The following is a 17,043-nucleotide window of genomic DNA, read 5'->3' as shown; positions in this document are numbered from 1 at the left end:
GTATGAAGTCCCTTTCCAGCTCTCCTGTATGCCCACTTTGGGTACTGGAAGGTGCTGTAAGATTACCCTAGAGCCTTCTCTTCTTTACAGTGAACAAAACCAAATCTCTTGGCCTGCCTTGACAGGAGAGGTGCTCCAGCCCCTGATCACCTTTGTAGCCCTTCTCTGGACTCACTCCAACAGGTCCATGACCTTATTTTGGGCATCCCAAACCCAGATCCAGTATTCCAGCTGGGGTGTCATGAGAGCAGTTGAAGAGAAGAATCACCTCCCCCACTCCGCTGGCCATGCTGATTTTGGTGCAGCCCAGACACAGTTGGCTTTCTGGACTGCAAGTGCACATTGTTGGTCATGTTGAGCTCCTTGGCAACCAACACCCCAAGTCCTCAGGGCCGTTTCTCAATCCATTCTCTGTCCAGCCTGTACTTGGGATTGCCTGACCCACATGCAGGATCTTGCACTTGGCCTTGTTGAACTTCATGGGGTTCATGTGAGTTCACCTCTCAAGCTTGTCAAGGTTTTTCTGGATGGCATCCCTTCCCTCCAATGTGTCAACTGCACAATCTTCTAGTGACCTTCCCTTATTTAAAGAATACCTTGATCTGAAAAATCCTTGGGCAGGAATCACATACCCACATAACTGTACTAAATCCACGTTTTTCTGTCATGAGGTAAATGATACTTTAAGTTGTCATAAACATACACTTAACACACCATGTACTCTGAGGGTTAGGTGGCATAGTATGGTCCATAGCTGATGTGTCCCTATGTGCTGAACTAGCAATGGTTCTTGAAGTCAGTTCCTGCCAGTGTCAGTTAAAGCAGCCAGGACCTCAGGAGGAGGCTTGGAGCCACATTTGTCCTCCCACACTGAGCTGGACTAAAGCCCACGCTCAAGTATGATTGTGGAGCTGGTGTCCTAGATGAACTTTTACTGACAACAGCATTAACTTTGATGAGAACAAGTCTGGGACCTGTATGAGCAGCTCATGCCTGAGATTTAGGGGTAGCTACACTCTTGTATGAAGGGGAAAACATCACTTTTGAGGCAATACTGGATGACATGATTTTGATGCAAATTATTTTGGAATTTCAAAACACTGACATCATGTTGTAGTTTTTAACAACCTCTGAAGGCAACATTAAATCTGACATTTTAATGTCCCACTCATTTCTGGCACATACCAAGGGCAACTCTTGCTGCTGATGCATCATAATTGATCCAGAATGACACCCATGATAAAATGGTAATCAGTATGGAGGGCATATAGGTTTGAAGAATAAAGTAGCCAATATTTCTCTTCAACCTGAAGCTCAGTGAAAGTCTTGGATAGGCACCTGAGAAAAGAGAGAGGGAAACAGTGTTACCTACACTGAAGGAAAGACACTTGTAGATAGCTGCCTTCAGTTTCTACACATTTTGTGGGGTAGTATGACATCTGCAGAACAGTAAGGATGACACCTTCACTGTATTACTCATTTGTATTAAAAGAAACCTTGCAGTGAATACAGTGATAGCCAAGTAATTTGTATTTGGGAAGAAAAAGAGACAGTAAATTACTTTAGACTATTGAACAGATAGGTGAGCACCGGTCAGTTTTGCAAAACAATTGCTTAGATCTCCAAGTAAAATGCTTATCCAAGCACACATTTTTTCTGTATAGAATTTTTATTGAGAGAATAAGTAATGTGCATAGGTTTTCATTTACACTGAGGAGTTGATCAAGAGATCAGATTTCTTAATTACATCTGAACTATGAGAAACATGCAACCTGTGATGTCAAAAATAAATTGTAATGAATTCCACTAAAGGAAAAGCCTTCAGACTATATCTTCTAACATGAATTACAGCCAGCCTGAATTTTTCTTCCAAACATATTTTAAACCAAAAAAAAAAAAAAAAAAAAAAAAAATTTGTGTGTCTATATATAGTTCATGAACAGTTAGAAACAGAAAAAATTAACAGTGAAAAGAATTAATAACCTAAATACTAACTTAATTTCAAATTGGTGTATATCTTACTAAATTTGTGTTAATCTGACGACATTTTAGACATTTATATATATACTCAGACTAATATATTTAGAAATCTCAAATTGTTAAAAATAATTGTGACTTTTTTCACTGAATGCAAAGATGATTAAATCTGAGTACAGCTGTATAAGAAAAAGGTAGTCATTCAAACATTAACTCTACAAATTCTGTATCAGTCTTAGATATAATTCTAGCAGCTCATCTAAAAGATCTAGTTAGTCAACATACTAAAAAAGTATTCAGCACATACCAAGAACCCAGCCATGTATTAGAACACTTCCCACCCATTCTAGTGCAAAGATGTAAAAACTATGAAAGATTACATCTAGAGAAAAAAAAAATTAAAACCTTCCTTTTAAATTATATTCATGTGCTTAAGAAGCTGCATTTGCCCATATAGACATGAATTTTGGATTTCCTAAGAAAGAAAGGGAAAGAAGGAATAGAAAACTGCATATTTCTCTCCATCACATTCCTGATAGTTTGTTACACTTTGAGTCAGACCACAGAAAAATGCCACACCATTTCTAGGCAGCAGGAGCATCAAGGTAATATCAAACTCGTGCAAATATCCTTAGCTGTTGTATCAAACCATCTCAGAACAACTATCATCAGGAAAAGAAATATCTGGTATGTGTATCTGGTTGCTGTGATTACTTCAATCAGTAGCATTTATTCCAGAATGAAATGCCTTTAAGTTTCACCAAGAGGAGTATATTGGTGGAATCAGAAGGATGTATTTCATCCTGATTAGACCAAGGTTTTCTGCTGTCTGGAGCAGTTGACACAGTTTTCAGCAAGCAAACATATATACTGCAGCTTGCTTAATATCTTCATTTTCTAAAAAACAATGTTTCATTTCAAAAAACAAGTTTTCTCATTGAAACCAGCCTTGCTTTTTTTTTTTTTTTTTTTTGCAAAGCTTAACATTTTCATTTGGATTCTCATAAAAATGCTTTTGTGGCCTTGTGTCTGCAGACTATATAAATAAAACAGGAGACCAAAATGAAATATATAAACACTGCTATCATGAAATACATTAAAAATGCAGCAGATCTGATCACCTTTCTGCAATAAGAGTAGAGCATCAGACAGGAATCTTTATAATGCTCTGTTGAGAAAAATTACTTCATATAATACACTACCCACTCAAAGGATTCTCTATAAATGTGTATAAAACTTTTCAAAAATACTGTCCAGGTCTGGATACCTGTGGAATATTATTGATATAGATGATAACTGAAATACTGATTCTTTAATTAAATAGTATGAAGGATTAATTCAAGAAAATTCAGTAGAATTGAATCATTGAATCAAAGTCAATTCTTGGTTTGCTCCAGAGCCAAGGACCCTGAATGCACTAGGGAAATGTAAAAGAGTAATCTTTTAAACCATGTAAAAGAGTGATCTTTAGACATCCCTAATGCTTCACCTGTGACCATCACCCATTACATCAGTACCATTTCTGTCTAATTAGGTAAGGTAATTCCTGAAACTAGTGAGATCTGGCCTTATAGGTAGACTCCCAAGAGAGCTGACCTCAAGGCTAGAGACATCAACCTAAATATGCTTCAAGCACCAGGTTCTTTGTCCTAAAGTTGGAACCCCAAGAACCATGTCTAGGGCCAGGGCTGTCAGTGCCTTCTGTCTTCCTGCTCTAGAGTTGGAGTTGACTGTAACAGATTCAATTGCTATTCTGATGGTGCCTTGATCCTTTGGAGTTGGCTTGTGACATCTCTCAGACACCAGCAAAAGCTGATGGACATGATATACCCCCTACATCCTTTTGATAGCACGTGGATACCATGAAGACTGCCTTATGCCCACTCAAATAGCTGTTGATTAAGCAACCCATTTGAACTGCTTACACATGAGCTTGGTGTCTAAACTCCAGCTATCTGGCAAATGAAACCTAGAGAATTATTCACCACCTCCTAAAATGGACTCCTATAGGTGTACTGAATTTGTTTCCAGACTCCACTAACTGCATGGACTAGATTCTGGCCAACTCACACACCTAGTTCAAATGTAGACACTGAAATTATATTCCTCATAAATCAGAACAAGACGAATCCAGACCCCGAAAGCCTCAGGGTAGATTTTGATGCCGTGAGGCTCCTGGGCAATATAAACAAAAGTCTTGCTGGCATTACAGCAGTTGACATGTATAGTAGAACATAGACTTTGTTAAGGTCAAGTTGAAATTGAAACATGAACTGGTAGCCTCATTTTTTTATCATACTACATAGCCAGGGTTCTCCTTTAGGTACCTCTCCCTGAGACTGTGAGAGTTTATATTACTTTCAACTGAACTGCTTTTATGTCTTCAAAAATTATCTGTTGACCCTGCATCCAGCCTGCCATCTCTGCTGCAGTATCTCACCCCCAATGAACAGGCCACAGGAATCTGTGGGAAAAAAACCAATTACCCTCCTTATTTCCTGTAGTTAATTCCCACACTATGTCTGAGTGGCTAAAGCTCTGTGAAAAGGATGGGTCCTAACTTTCATGTAGCAAAGACTGTAAGTCCAGATCTTTACTTATCTAGAAAAATTCATTCTGTGGATTACTTGTTTAATTAAGTTGACTTCTGGGTAAGCTCAGCAATTACACTGTTGTCTGATTATGACTGCATAATGATTTGTCAATTGAGGCTCAGTACATTTAGAGATTAATTGCCAGGAAATTTTAATTGCTAAGCTTCCAGAAAAAATTTATGTTTTTTTTCCTTTTAACCTTGTTTTGCCTTGTTATCCTTCCTCCCATCCCATATAACATGTTGATATATATGGGCTAATTTAAATACTACAGGAATAACAGAATTTTATCAGAAGTATTTCAAGCTAACAGGACTGGGAATCAAAATATGAAAATGAATACTTAATCAATACTCGAGCCCCAAATGTTCCTTTTCCACATTTTTGGGTACTTGATAAAAAGAGATTACTTTTTTCTGTTCCAATTTCATTAAAAGCTAGCAAGCTGAAATATCTGGCTTCAAGGTTAAATTGGTCTCTTGCTGTTTTATGCAAGTACGAAACAAGATAACAGAGTTGGTCAGTTACAGAATTCTTACTTTAATAGCTTCTTCTGGGAAGATTCTTTGGCTAATTGGAAAGGTACTTTACATACTGATCTTTCAGAATACAGCAAATACTTCATTTTCAAATCTTTTAAGACTACCCTCCTCTTACCAACAGGTTGCTAATATGGCTTTGACTGCTGGGTGACTTGAAGCTTTTAGGTGGTGTTTTACATATCCCCATTCCTGTTCACTGTCCAAGCATTTTGGGATAACAAACATTTAGGCAGATTCAGGTAACAGACTTAGCACTGCATTTGAAGCGTTTGAACGCATGTATTTGCTTGTGCATGGAGCATGAGCTGTTAGTGGAAACCATGGAGATCTAGACTGATCTAGCCAGCTGATTCTAAGGGTGTGATTTAACTGTCTATACTGAGGTGTCTAAAGCCATTTGAGGTGTGATAGGCTAAAGAGGAGCAGAACAGAACACTACTTAAGTAATCAATACTGAAGCAGTAGATGGTGAATATAGGGCACAAGGCTCTAAGATGCCAGAACAGCAGCCTAACTGCTAAGCAAGATCTTCTACAGCAGCTCAAGAAGCAGCAGATTGTTATGTTTAGGCAACTGAATAGTGTCTTAAAATATTCATTTGAGAAAACAGAGGCATTCAAGAGCTGAATAGCTCTTTAAGCTTCACTGACACCACTGACTGGATAGAATTTGACTGTGGGCTTAATTCAGTTACTGGCACATGGGCATCCAGTGCCATTTAAATATCTTACGGTATCCTGTATGGCCTTCAGTTGGTGTGAGAAGGATAGTCAAACCAGGTATTTCTTCTCCAGAGCAATTTAAAAATCATGAATAAAGGGAACAGGCTATTGTACATGGCTTTGCAGATACCTTCTAGAAACCTGAAGGCTTTATTTAATTCCCAATCAAGTGCTCTCTTTTTTTAAACTACATGACCATACTTGTTTCTCCACTAATCTCAGGTATGCTGTTTTCTAGATTTTCACTCATATTTGCTTATTTTCCATAAATCCTCTTCTGTTGCTCCATTACTACCTTCAAGAGTGCTACCCTTGATCAAAAATACAAAGCTTCAGCATTTTCAATATAAATCAGACTTATTTTTATGAGGGGATTCGTGGTTTTGTTTGTTTCTTTTCTTTTTCTCCCAAAAACATCTTATTGGTTCATATTCAGTCTGAGATCAACACCAACCCCTATATTTCTATACACAGAACTATGGCATAACCTGGCATTCTCTATGCTTAATTTGGAAAGGAATGATTAGTTGCACAGATGCTGTATTTTGAACTCATCCATACTGAATTTTATACTTTTTTTCATGCACATTTTGTTAATTTGGCAAGATAAATTTTAATTTCTCTTCCATAGAAGGAACTTTTAACTTCTATTCCACAGAACAGACATGCAGTTCCTCCAGCATTCTTGCAGCTCCACCCAAATTTCTGTCATTATTGATGGGGGTTTTCCCATGCTTATCGTTGCTTCTCAGAAGTAACTATGGGAACAGATTTTTCCTTTTGCCTAAATTACACAAGATTATACAGCACAGTTTCTCTTGAGGGACAGGAGAAATAACTAATCCAAAAGATGTTTATGGCATGACTCTGAAGTCTTCTTTCAGTTTTATTCAATCAAAGCACACTAGGACTGAAATCTCTGAAATGTTTCCGGAAATATTACACTCAAAGAACTAACATCTCCCTCTGAGACTTAAATAACCTCAAAGCCAAAAACATGCCTAACTTATTTTCAAAAAAAATGTAGAAACTGGTCCTAATTACTAGGACTGTAAAAGACTCTTGAGAAGAAACTTGAAAAGCAGCTGACTTTATGTATCTGATGTGCTGGCATGCTTTAGATTTAGATTTAAATGTGGTTTTGAGAAACAAATGTGATGTTTCCATGCATGGAAATACTTGTCATAAAATGTCATAATTAATCAAGCATTTTTATAGTGTCCTGTATCAAAGCAGTAGTAAATTCAGTATTGTGTCTTCATCAGTGAAAAAAATGAAATGTTTCAAAAAATGGCACAAGAAACACGCTCTTCTCTGTGACTTCTTAATGCCAAGCAGTCTTAAACCCTGAAGCATGAGACTTTTTTATTCCTTTCACTAGTGTTTTTAAGAAAGAACCATTAATATTCTGAACATTTGGAAAGTCACAGAAATATGCACTCCTAGTTTTTAGTCACGTATTTGTCACATATCTCTTTGGATTTCTCATTTTCCTGATTTTTACAAATCTCTCATCTCTACATTACTAAGTCATGCACTTAGTGAAATATTTCATACTGAACTAAAAGGTGGCCTTGGACTGTCATAAAAGTCACTCCACAAGTAAATTCTCTGTATTCTCACTGTTGTCTAAAAGAGCCTTTCTACAAAAGCATATCCAGTCCTGTGGAGGGGCAGGTAAGCCCTGGCTGCCAAAGGTGACACTAGCTGCAGGACAGAAGGCTAGAGGATTAGAGCAACTGATTCTCTCTATAAAAAAAAAATCTTCCATTCACAATGGTAGCCAAGAACAGCAGCAGCTGGCAAACCCCCTCATACTAATTTCAATCCCAGCAATATTTACATTTTGTTCTGAAATACAACTCATGTTTCTGTGTACTTTGAAACAGATGCTGTGTCCAAAGAGTGGGTGAAGTGATGCTTACAAACATGATTGAGCTTTGCTTCATTTGTTCTGGTGTGCTGAGACAGATGGAACAGCACACTCCTGTGGTCTGAACAGCACTGAAAATCCGAAGGCCCAATAATGAACCAAACAGTGGCCCCATATGTGCTGATGGCTTTCTGTGTTGCTTTACTTTTATCACACATATTCCTATTTTGGTGTCTAACACCAAATATGTAAATCAACCTTACACCTTGTAATCAAAAGACATCCAGTGCTGTGAGTTACTACTAACTTTTATTCCATCTTCAAGGAAACAAGCAGGGAATTAATTTTAGCACTTTAACAATGACTACAAATGCACTGGATGGCTATTTATCAGTGCAAATCAAGAGACAAAAGACATTACATTCACTATATAACAACAAAACAAACAAGCACTGAAAAGTTGCAGGGAGGTGTTTATAAAACTGGTAGCTTTCTGACCTAGCATGCCAAAACACATTTATGTATGGTCAGTTACTCTGTAGGTTACATTTAAACTCATGTTTCAGTTGTGAATGACTTAATACTTATTTAGACCATAGATATTAAGGTGTCTAGTTAAATAACACATACATACACAAAAAAGAAAAATAAACAAGGAGGCAAAGAATCACAAAATGGTTTGGTTTGAAAGGGATGTTACAGACCATGTAGTTACAACATGCCATAGGCAGGGACACCTTTGACTAGACCAGGCTCCTCAAAGCCCAATCCAACATGGCCTTCAACACTTCCAGGCATGGAGCATCTACAACTTCCCTGGGCAGCCTCCTGCCTCCCCCTTGTTACAGAAAATAATTTCTTCCTGTATCTAATCTAAATATACCCTCTCTCAGTATGAAGCCATTTGCCCTAGTACTATCATTATATGTTTTTGTAAAAAGTCCCTCCCTACCTCTCTTGTTGGCCCCATTACATTCTGGAAGGCTGCTAGAAGGTTCTCTTTTCCAGGCTTAACCTCAACTCTCTTAGCCTTTTTTCATTGGAGAGGTGCTCCAGCCCCCTGATCATCTTTGTGGCCCTCCTCTGGACTTGTTCCAACAGGTCCATGTCCTTCTCATGTTGGATGTCCTGGAGCTGAATGCAGTATTGAATGAAAGTCTGGAATTTTCATGGGCTCCTACCTCCCAGGTAGGAGCTTGTCAAGTAATTTCTTGTCAAGCTTTGTCAAGTAATTTCATTATCCAAACATGCAACACAGGCTACATATTGTGATTGGCAATAATAGTTCATTATTATTAATAAAACAGTAATTTTCATGCACAAGAGAATTAAACACTAAATGTGAAAATGGCAATACTTGCCTGTGGCAAAGACAACATTCTTTGACACCAGTCTGTATTCCACGATAGAGAACTGAGGAAGTTCAATCCTCTCCACGCCAGTGACGGCGTTATCTCCACCTCTCCAGTAGAACTCGATGTCATCAGTTGTGTAGCCATCTGCAGGCAAAGCAAGGGAGTCAGAAATAACATCAGACTCAAACGTAGCTTCAAACACGCAGCTTGTCATTTGTGACAACAAAAAGAATTGGTACAGCTGGAGAGCTGTATGGTATTTTGCCTGTGGGAAGGTCTCCCACATTGCTACACCATTACAGTCTGCCTGGGAATTTTAGGCAAAATACTCTTTTGTTTTTTTTACCTTTTTTTACCACTCATGTATTATTCACTAATGGTCACAGTGAGAAGAAAACACTATGCAAGATTTAGGATATCAAATGCATTTAGCATTGAAACTGAATGTATATTTACACTGATAACCACCAGAAGAAGGTTGATTATTCAGTGAACACATAGAAACATAATTGGGGCAGACCTTTTCCATTCACAGTAAACTGTGTTGCATCATTTCCACTAGCTTTCACTAGTAGAGGATTATAGCTGAATATAGAATATATACTAGTATTTTCTGTATATGGCCAACATTTTCCAGCCAGTAAGAGAAATGGACCAGATACTTCTGAAGAGCTAATATACACTTGAATATTGCAATCCTAGGACATGACTAGGTGAAAAAGAGAATACTGTTCTTTTTGTAACGCAATTTCAAATCATAAATGAGGTCAGTCTGAAAGCCCAGGGTAGGTCCTGCACCAAGATGATCCATACATAATAAAGCATACTGAAAGGAAAGTGTATCACAGCATTTGCTCTCTTGAAAATAAATCTGATAAAAATACAAATATTCTTCTCTCATGTTGAAGATAAGCATCCAGTCACTACCTCTGCCAAGTCAGGCAGTAATACTAAATTACTTCATTCTGTCCTAACCACATTTTTTCTAGGATGTATTCATCTATCTAGAAATAGATGACTCCTTCTATCTTTTATAAATTCAAATAAACAGATAAAAAAAATCTAAATTGTGATAATTACATGATTCAAATAGTGTTTATAGACACATATGTAAATATTACACAGTTTTATTAAAAAAACCCCAAAAATCCTACAACAAAATCCAAACTAGATTTCACATGCATTTTCTTAGGTACATACAGCTTTCTATTTCCAGAGTACAGTTTTGTTCATCTAATGGGTATCTTCTCAAGTCCATCATACATGCTGCAGTGGTTGTGATTCTGAAATACAAGCATCAAACAGTTTTACCATACAGCCAGTAATCCAGGTTCTGGGTGATGGGGTTGTTTATCTTCAAAAGCAAAGACCCTCTGAAGAGAAGCTTACAGTAACTGAGAACCTGGTCCATATTTTTACACTGAACAGCAGCCTAATGGAGCAGCAATTACACTGACTTTCAGTGGAACAACTCGCTGTGAATTACCCTTATGCAACTAGCCCCTTTGGGGTTCAATGGACCTACATGAACATTTGCTGAGATTAAAAGATACAACTTTATAACAGAAACCATGAAGTGAAAATAGTCTGTCATAAAACGTCAAAATTATTACAGCTGCACAAATAACTGATTTCTTGGTTTTGTGGCAGGTCTTGAAAACAAACCTGAAATGTTGGAAAAAAGTTTTAAGTTCAGCAAAAATCTTTGTTTTAAATCTTACTTACCTGATTTTCAAATTGAAAGAGGATTTTGTTGTGAAGCTCCATATTGAATTTTATCCCCTCAAATAACAATACACTTTTGCTTCTCTGCCTATTTAACCATTTAGCACTCTAAGGATGGTTTTGCAAAACACTTCACTATTGATGAATCAGCATTATTCATCAACCTCTTGTATATCAGGAGAGTCAACAATAAACATGTGCAACCAGAACAACTACCTTAACAACTTCACACAGCATTGTCACTTCATTTTGTAATTAATGGATTTATGTATTTGTCCTAACTTTAGATAGATATAACCATATGCTCATAATTAATCTGCAGCATATTTTGATGTTTTTTCTGAATCACAGCCTTCACCAAGGGTATGTACATTATTATGCATCATTATCTTTATAATGGCATCATATAAATTATCTTCTGAATCTGACTAGCTCCATTCCTTACTGAACCTTTTTTGATATAAACAAGACATGGACCTTGCACAGTTTGTTCCTAAACAAATAATATTCTAGTGATAGTTTATGCTAATATATACAAGATGGGAAAATGCCTTAAATGTACCTCTAAAAGCTGCAACTCTCAATGTTAATGTTTTTTTCATGTGTCTTCTCTGAAGTTTTTTCTTCTACCCATTAACCTTCTCAAATTACAGTCTTCTAATCTGGTAAACTACTCTAATATTCCAGGGCAATGTTTCAAGAGAAAAAAGTAGTTAGGTGCCTTTCTTCACATCTTTCACAGTAAAAAAAGCCCTATGTTGTCCTTATGAATGTTCTATCCAATCTCAAAGAAAAGGAAGGAAAGAATGCTTATCCTTAGTACATAGGATCTGACTGTCCTCTGAATACTCTTGTACCAGTCCCACAGGATGCCAGGTACCAAATATTGTATCACAAGAGGATACTTAGGTTAGCCTTCCTCCAAGCTGCATCTGGGAATTGCTCTGGTTCCTCTGTTAACACAACAGAGTGGGTTGGAGCAATGTACAAACAGCAGCTCCTCAGTTGCTCTGGAGTTTAGGGAAATGTCTTCTCTGCAACCAACATTTGCAAATGCCCTTCTGGAACCTCAGGCAGGGTGGTAAGACACAGAGCTATTAACTATGGAGATGATTAATCATCTGGGTTGTTTAGCCTGGAGAAGAAAAGGTTCCAGGGAGATCCTATAGCATCTTTCCAGTATCAAAAGATAGGCTACAAGGGAGCTGGAGCAGGACTTTTTAGAAGGATGTGTAGTGGTAGGACAAGGAGGAATGGCTTTAAACTGAAAGATGGTAGATTTAGGATTTTAGATTTTAGGATGAAATTTTGACTTTGAGGGTGGTGAGGCACTGGAACAAGTTGCTCAGAGAAGTTCTGGATTCTCCATCCCTCTAAGTGTTGAAGCCTTCACAGGACTTTGAGCAACCTAATCTAATCAAAGGTGTTCCTGCCTATGGAAGGATGATTTTATGGTCCTTCCCAACTCAAAGCTTTCTGTGATTCTTTATATGTCTCCTCAATATGGTTACTAAGAGCAGCTCTAGCTAAGCATATAAAACTAGGATTAGCATACAGTCTTAGAGGAGAGAACTTACTCTTAAATCTGTGATTATTGATAAGCAAGCAATGATGCCGTTAACAAAGCCATATTGATTCTGCAATGAAAAGATCTTGCTCCTGAGTCAAATAATAGCTGTGTTCAAAGTAAAACAAGTAGGCATGCTTGGAAATTGTTGATATGAAGGTTCTCTTCCATGCTTTAGAAGATAAGCACACTAACCTAGGTCTCGTGTGGGATCCTGCAGCAGAATCCACATGAGCTAAGTTGATACAAAAGGGAATGTGCTAGCAGACTCTTAACTATTATGTTGTATAGCTAGCTATAAATGCCAGCCTTACAGAACAAAAATTATTAATTTTACAATATTGTAAAAAATTACACAGCTGGCAAATGTATATTCAACTTAATAATTGTGTTATGACTTTTAAGAAATGTATTTTTATTTTGGTCTGTTCACATACTCTAGTAGGTTTGCATCACAAGTTCCAGTACCAGAAACTGCACAATCTTGCTCAAGATATTTTTACACTACAGAAAAAATGAAAGAGAAAAGAAGAAACAGACAGAAATAGACAGAAACAAATTTACCACATTTTTTCAAATTAAGTTTAGTACTCAGAGGTCCCTCCTGAATCAACATTCAAGCAATTAAATTTAACTTGCACAAATGCACATCAAAAGCAAATATGAATGGCTCAGGCTTGTGTATACTCCCAGGAACAGCAGGTTTACTTTTTAGAGGATGGGATGGTGCCTGACACAAGACAACAAGGTTTCAAGAATTCATCATCATGGCAGTGACAGAGGAATGATTGTGAGCCAGACAAAGATGAAGTGGGGCACAGGCACAAATACAATTTGGGTCAAAGCAACACATAAAGGAAATGTTTTTAATTTTTTTATAATTTCCTGCTATGCTTTTCTTTCCTCTGGATACAGACTCCCTTAGCTTTCTCTGGTACTATATTCCTGGGCCCATTGCCTTTGATTATACTGCTATATTGTATAGGAACCCCATCTGTGATGGGCTGTGAGGTGCTGCATATGTAACTGAGAGAAGGATATTTTATGTCCCCAAAACCTTTACAGTGTGAAGCAGTCTAGGCAATATAGATACTTCATATGTGAGTAGGTCACAGTCCTGACTGCTTACTTTCTTGATACAGAAATACATTAATCCAAAAAGAAGTGTGGTTGCCTTGTCTGACTGATCACAACTAACTTTTTCACCCTGCAAACATTCATCATGTTTCAAATATGGGTAATAATTATGTGAGTCTTTTCAGATAAAATACATATATTCCTCCACTCCAGTTACTTTTAACATTTAAAATTGTACTGCCTAAAAACAAGAGGTTTATGCATGAGAAACACAAGCAGCCAGACTCTATTTTTGATCCCTAGACTATAAAATAGTTATTACTTCCATAGTCTCTTATGGAAAAAAAAACCCAACTGTTTTATCACCATTTTCCTTGTAGATTGTTCTGAAGAAGGTAGAACAAATTCAGTGTGTTGGCCAAAGAAAAACATTCCCCAGAAATGGACTGAACTTCAAAAAGCTACTGTTCCATTCCTCCACTATCACAGACTTCTGCTGCAGTAGCAAAATGCTTTCTCTAAAGCAGAGAGGAACCTTGGATGACTGAAGGTCAAGTCCTTCAAAATTGTGATAAATTCTACATTGTTCAGAAGAGAACACACATCCAGTGTGGCTTTGGAATCACTCTCAATTATATACGTGTTGAGGAACTGCTCCGTTCTGTGGATGTTCTGTAATTGCTTGCAACCCTCCAAAATCTCACCTATTATTCTGAGTGACCCTGTGCTTTTTAGCACATAAAATTCCAAGTTCTGGCCTCAACATTGGCCCTGGACTGCAGCTTGAGCCCAATGCCATTGGGATGCACTGAAGCCATGAAAGAGGAAGTAGGGTAATGATGGAACTTTAAATCAGCAGAGATAAGGCTCAGACATTTTTTTCCTGTTGATCACAATGTCCTATATTTTGCCACAACTTAATTTAAGACAGTCATTCTTCACTATGTAACTTAGCTGCTTCAGATCATGGATATCTCACCCTGGATATTACATGCTTTCAGACAAAAGGAATGGGAAGAAGTGTACTACACATGAGCCACTGGTGCAAATCCTGCTGAGCAAATCCTATTATGTGAAATGTATCTGCTTTGGACACTTGAATTTTGCAGAAGAGGAAGCCAACTTATTTAAATACACAGCTCTATGACACATAATCCTCACCTGAATGGGTACAAATGTTCTTAGGCTGTGACAGAAAGACTTCCACATATTACTAGGATCTCAATAATTCTAATCTCCTTTAGTTTTTTATTATATTGCTTGTGAGGATATTTCTTGACATGAAGAAAACGAATATATTTCAGATACTTTTTTCTTACATGTAACCACTTGAGAAAAGTGTCCTAAACCGGTAATGTTCCATGCTGGGTCAATACCTTGCAAAACAAAAGCCTCCTTTTGCCGAAGCTGGTTAATTACAGAGAAAACATTCTAAACTTCTTTGAAGTTTCATATTAGGCTGAGTCTATCTCTATTCTATGTCTAGAAAGATTCATTCAATTCTCCATAATGTAATACGAGTTAAAAAGATGAGGGCCAAGACCAAAGTCAAGTAAAAAGATCTACTGTTGATAAAAAAGAGAAGCAGGCAAAATATTGATATTGGACATAAAACACATCTGCACCACTTTTCTGATCTATTTCTATTTTAGGGACTTTTTATCCTTCACTACCGATGTGCACCAATCTTCAGTATTATCTCCGCTTAAATATACAAGAAACTTCCAATTATGGAAATGGAGCTCTCACTGGCAAAGACTTGTTTTGCTGGTTTAAACCACTGGAGCAAATGAAGTAACCTGTTCAAAGAAAGCCATATTTTGATACTACTGGGTTTTCCATAAAGACTTTTGCTAGTGTAGTTAAGTTTATTAAGGGAAGGATACTTCAGCATTTCTAACCATAAAAGTTATGGCAGAAAAGGAAAAAAAAAAAAAACACTAGTCAAACCTAAAATACATAGAAAGTAAGAGAATATAAGGTCACTTTGTACCTCTGGTTTGAAATGTAACAATTACAGTGCTGATTCCTGCTTGAAGAAATCACTGAAAGCACTGGGTCATGATCTTAGCTGTGGCTGCCTCTCCCCAACCAGGGCTACTTATGGCTTTCTTTGTACAGACTATGAACACATCAAGAGACAACATAAGCACCCACATTCAATCTTACTGCCTGTATTTTGGACAGGATTTTCAGGTTTACAATTAATATGTGCCTTACTGTTTCCTATAGCCAGTGGGCTTTCCAGATAGGGTGACTGTACAGAAACAGATAAAACCTGACTGAAGGCGCTTCTGGCAAAATTAAGAAACATCGAGTGTGTCATTTGTTTTCTACTGGCATCTCTTAGAGTTACAGGGAAGGTTACATAATAAACTACCCAATGTTTGTAATAACCTTGTACCAGGAAGCAAACATCAACAACACATAACAGCAGTGCTGAAATCTTCATCATGGAAGCACAGACCTGAGGCCGTAAAGCACCGTTCCGTCCGGGTGAAGGCGAATCATTCGATTCTTCACAGTAACACCGTGCACAAATGATTTCTTGTCGTTTAAGAAGTAAGTGTCAGGCACCCAAAGCTGATCTGCCACTCGGTTATCAAGCGTGAGGTTGAGAGGTATACCAGCATAAGCCAGCCTCTTATCTCTCCAGTACTGTTGAAAATACATAGTCAAAGTGTAATCCTGGTGAGGAAAAAAAAAGAGAAGTACAACAGTCAGCCATACTTTGTGTAACTAGGAGAATAATTTCCCTGTTGATAACTTATTCTGCTGTTGATTAATTTTAAATTTAATATTTTTAATTGTTTAATAAAAATTAAACATTTGTATCACTAAAGTAATAGTTCATATAATTCAAGTATTGCTGTAGACTAAGAGGGCATTTCAAGTCCTATGAAATTCAGCAGGTATCAGTATCATTTGTCCTGCTCCTGCTTTTCGTTCATGTAATTCCACTGATAACTGCCCAAAATTATCATATTTGTGGAATGATAAATGACATAATGGGTAAATACTGACATCTTCCTCATTTTTAAAAATGACAGGTAAATGGAAAAACATTTAGTGTTTTGAAGCATTATGCAAATTTCTGCCTGAAAAATAAGCTGAAGGTATGTTGATTATACATGTACATTTGTGTGAGACTGCATTTTTCAATAACACAAATATTTTCTCATCAACAGACTACACTGATATTTTGAATAACAGTAAATGGTATTAAAAGCCCACTAATGTCAATGTTTGGTTTTCATAATTTTGTCAGTTTTAAGGTTTATGGTGTCTGCTACAAGCTGTGATCACTAGTGTAAAAGCCTAAACATGGATACAGAAGCTTAAAACATCCATTTAAAAATTCTTTTTTTCAGATTTTGCTAACCTGACTACTTCATATCATAATAAGGCTATATTGAAATGCTTTGAAAGGCTTAGATGGTAGGCCTCATTCATTAGCTTCATGGTATTATAAAACATTAAAAAAACACTGTGAACATTTTAAAGTTATGCACCAGCAAAACTGAAAAAATAAATCACACGAAATAATTCAGACTGTAAGTACAGACCATTAAAACTCTGATTTTCAAATTACAGAAGCGCTCTGAACAATA

General features: G+C 37.1%; 1 protein-coding gene across 1 annotated transcript in view; it reads right to left on the bottom strand.

The window, feature by feature from the left end:
• GABRB3 (gamma-aminobutyric acid type A receptor subunit beta3) overlaps nucleotides 1–17,043 on the bottom strand; it is a 114,827-nt gene that overhangs the window by 20,282 nt on the left and 77,502 nt on the right. Inside the window, exons 4-7 of the mRNA XM_021546709.3 lie at nucleotides 15,900–16,120; nucleotides 10,264–10,346; nucleotides 9,070–9,207; nucleotides 1,186–1,338 (exon numbers count right to left, since the gene is read on the bottom strand). Coding sequence (XP_021402384.1) covers nucleotides 1,186–1,338; nucleotides 9,070–9,207; nucleotides 10,264–10,346; nucleotides 15,900–16,120 — 595 coding nt within the window. The remainder of the gene's footprint in view (nucleotides 1–1,185; nucleotides 1,339–9,069; nucleotides 9,208–10,263; nucleotides 10,347–15,899; nucleotides 16,121–17,043) is intronic.

The sequence above is a fragment of the Lonchura striata genome, chromosome 1, assembly GCF_050655825.1.
Source record: "Lonchura striata isolate lonStrDom1 chromosome 1, ASM5065582v1, whole genome shotgun sequence".
NCBI classification, from domain to species: domain Eukaryota; kingdom Metazoa; phylum Chordata; class Aves; order Passeriformes; family Estrildidae; genus Lonchura; species Lonchura striata.
This window is presented reverse-complemented; position numbering and strand designations above follow the sequence as displayed.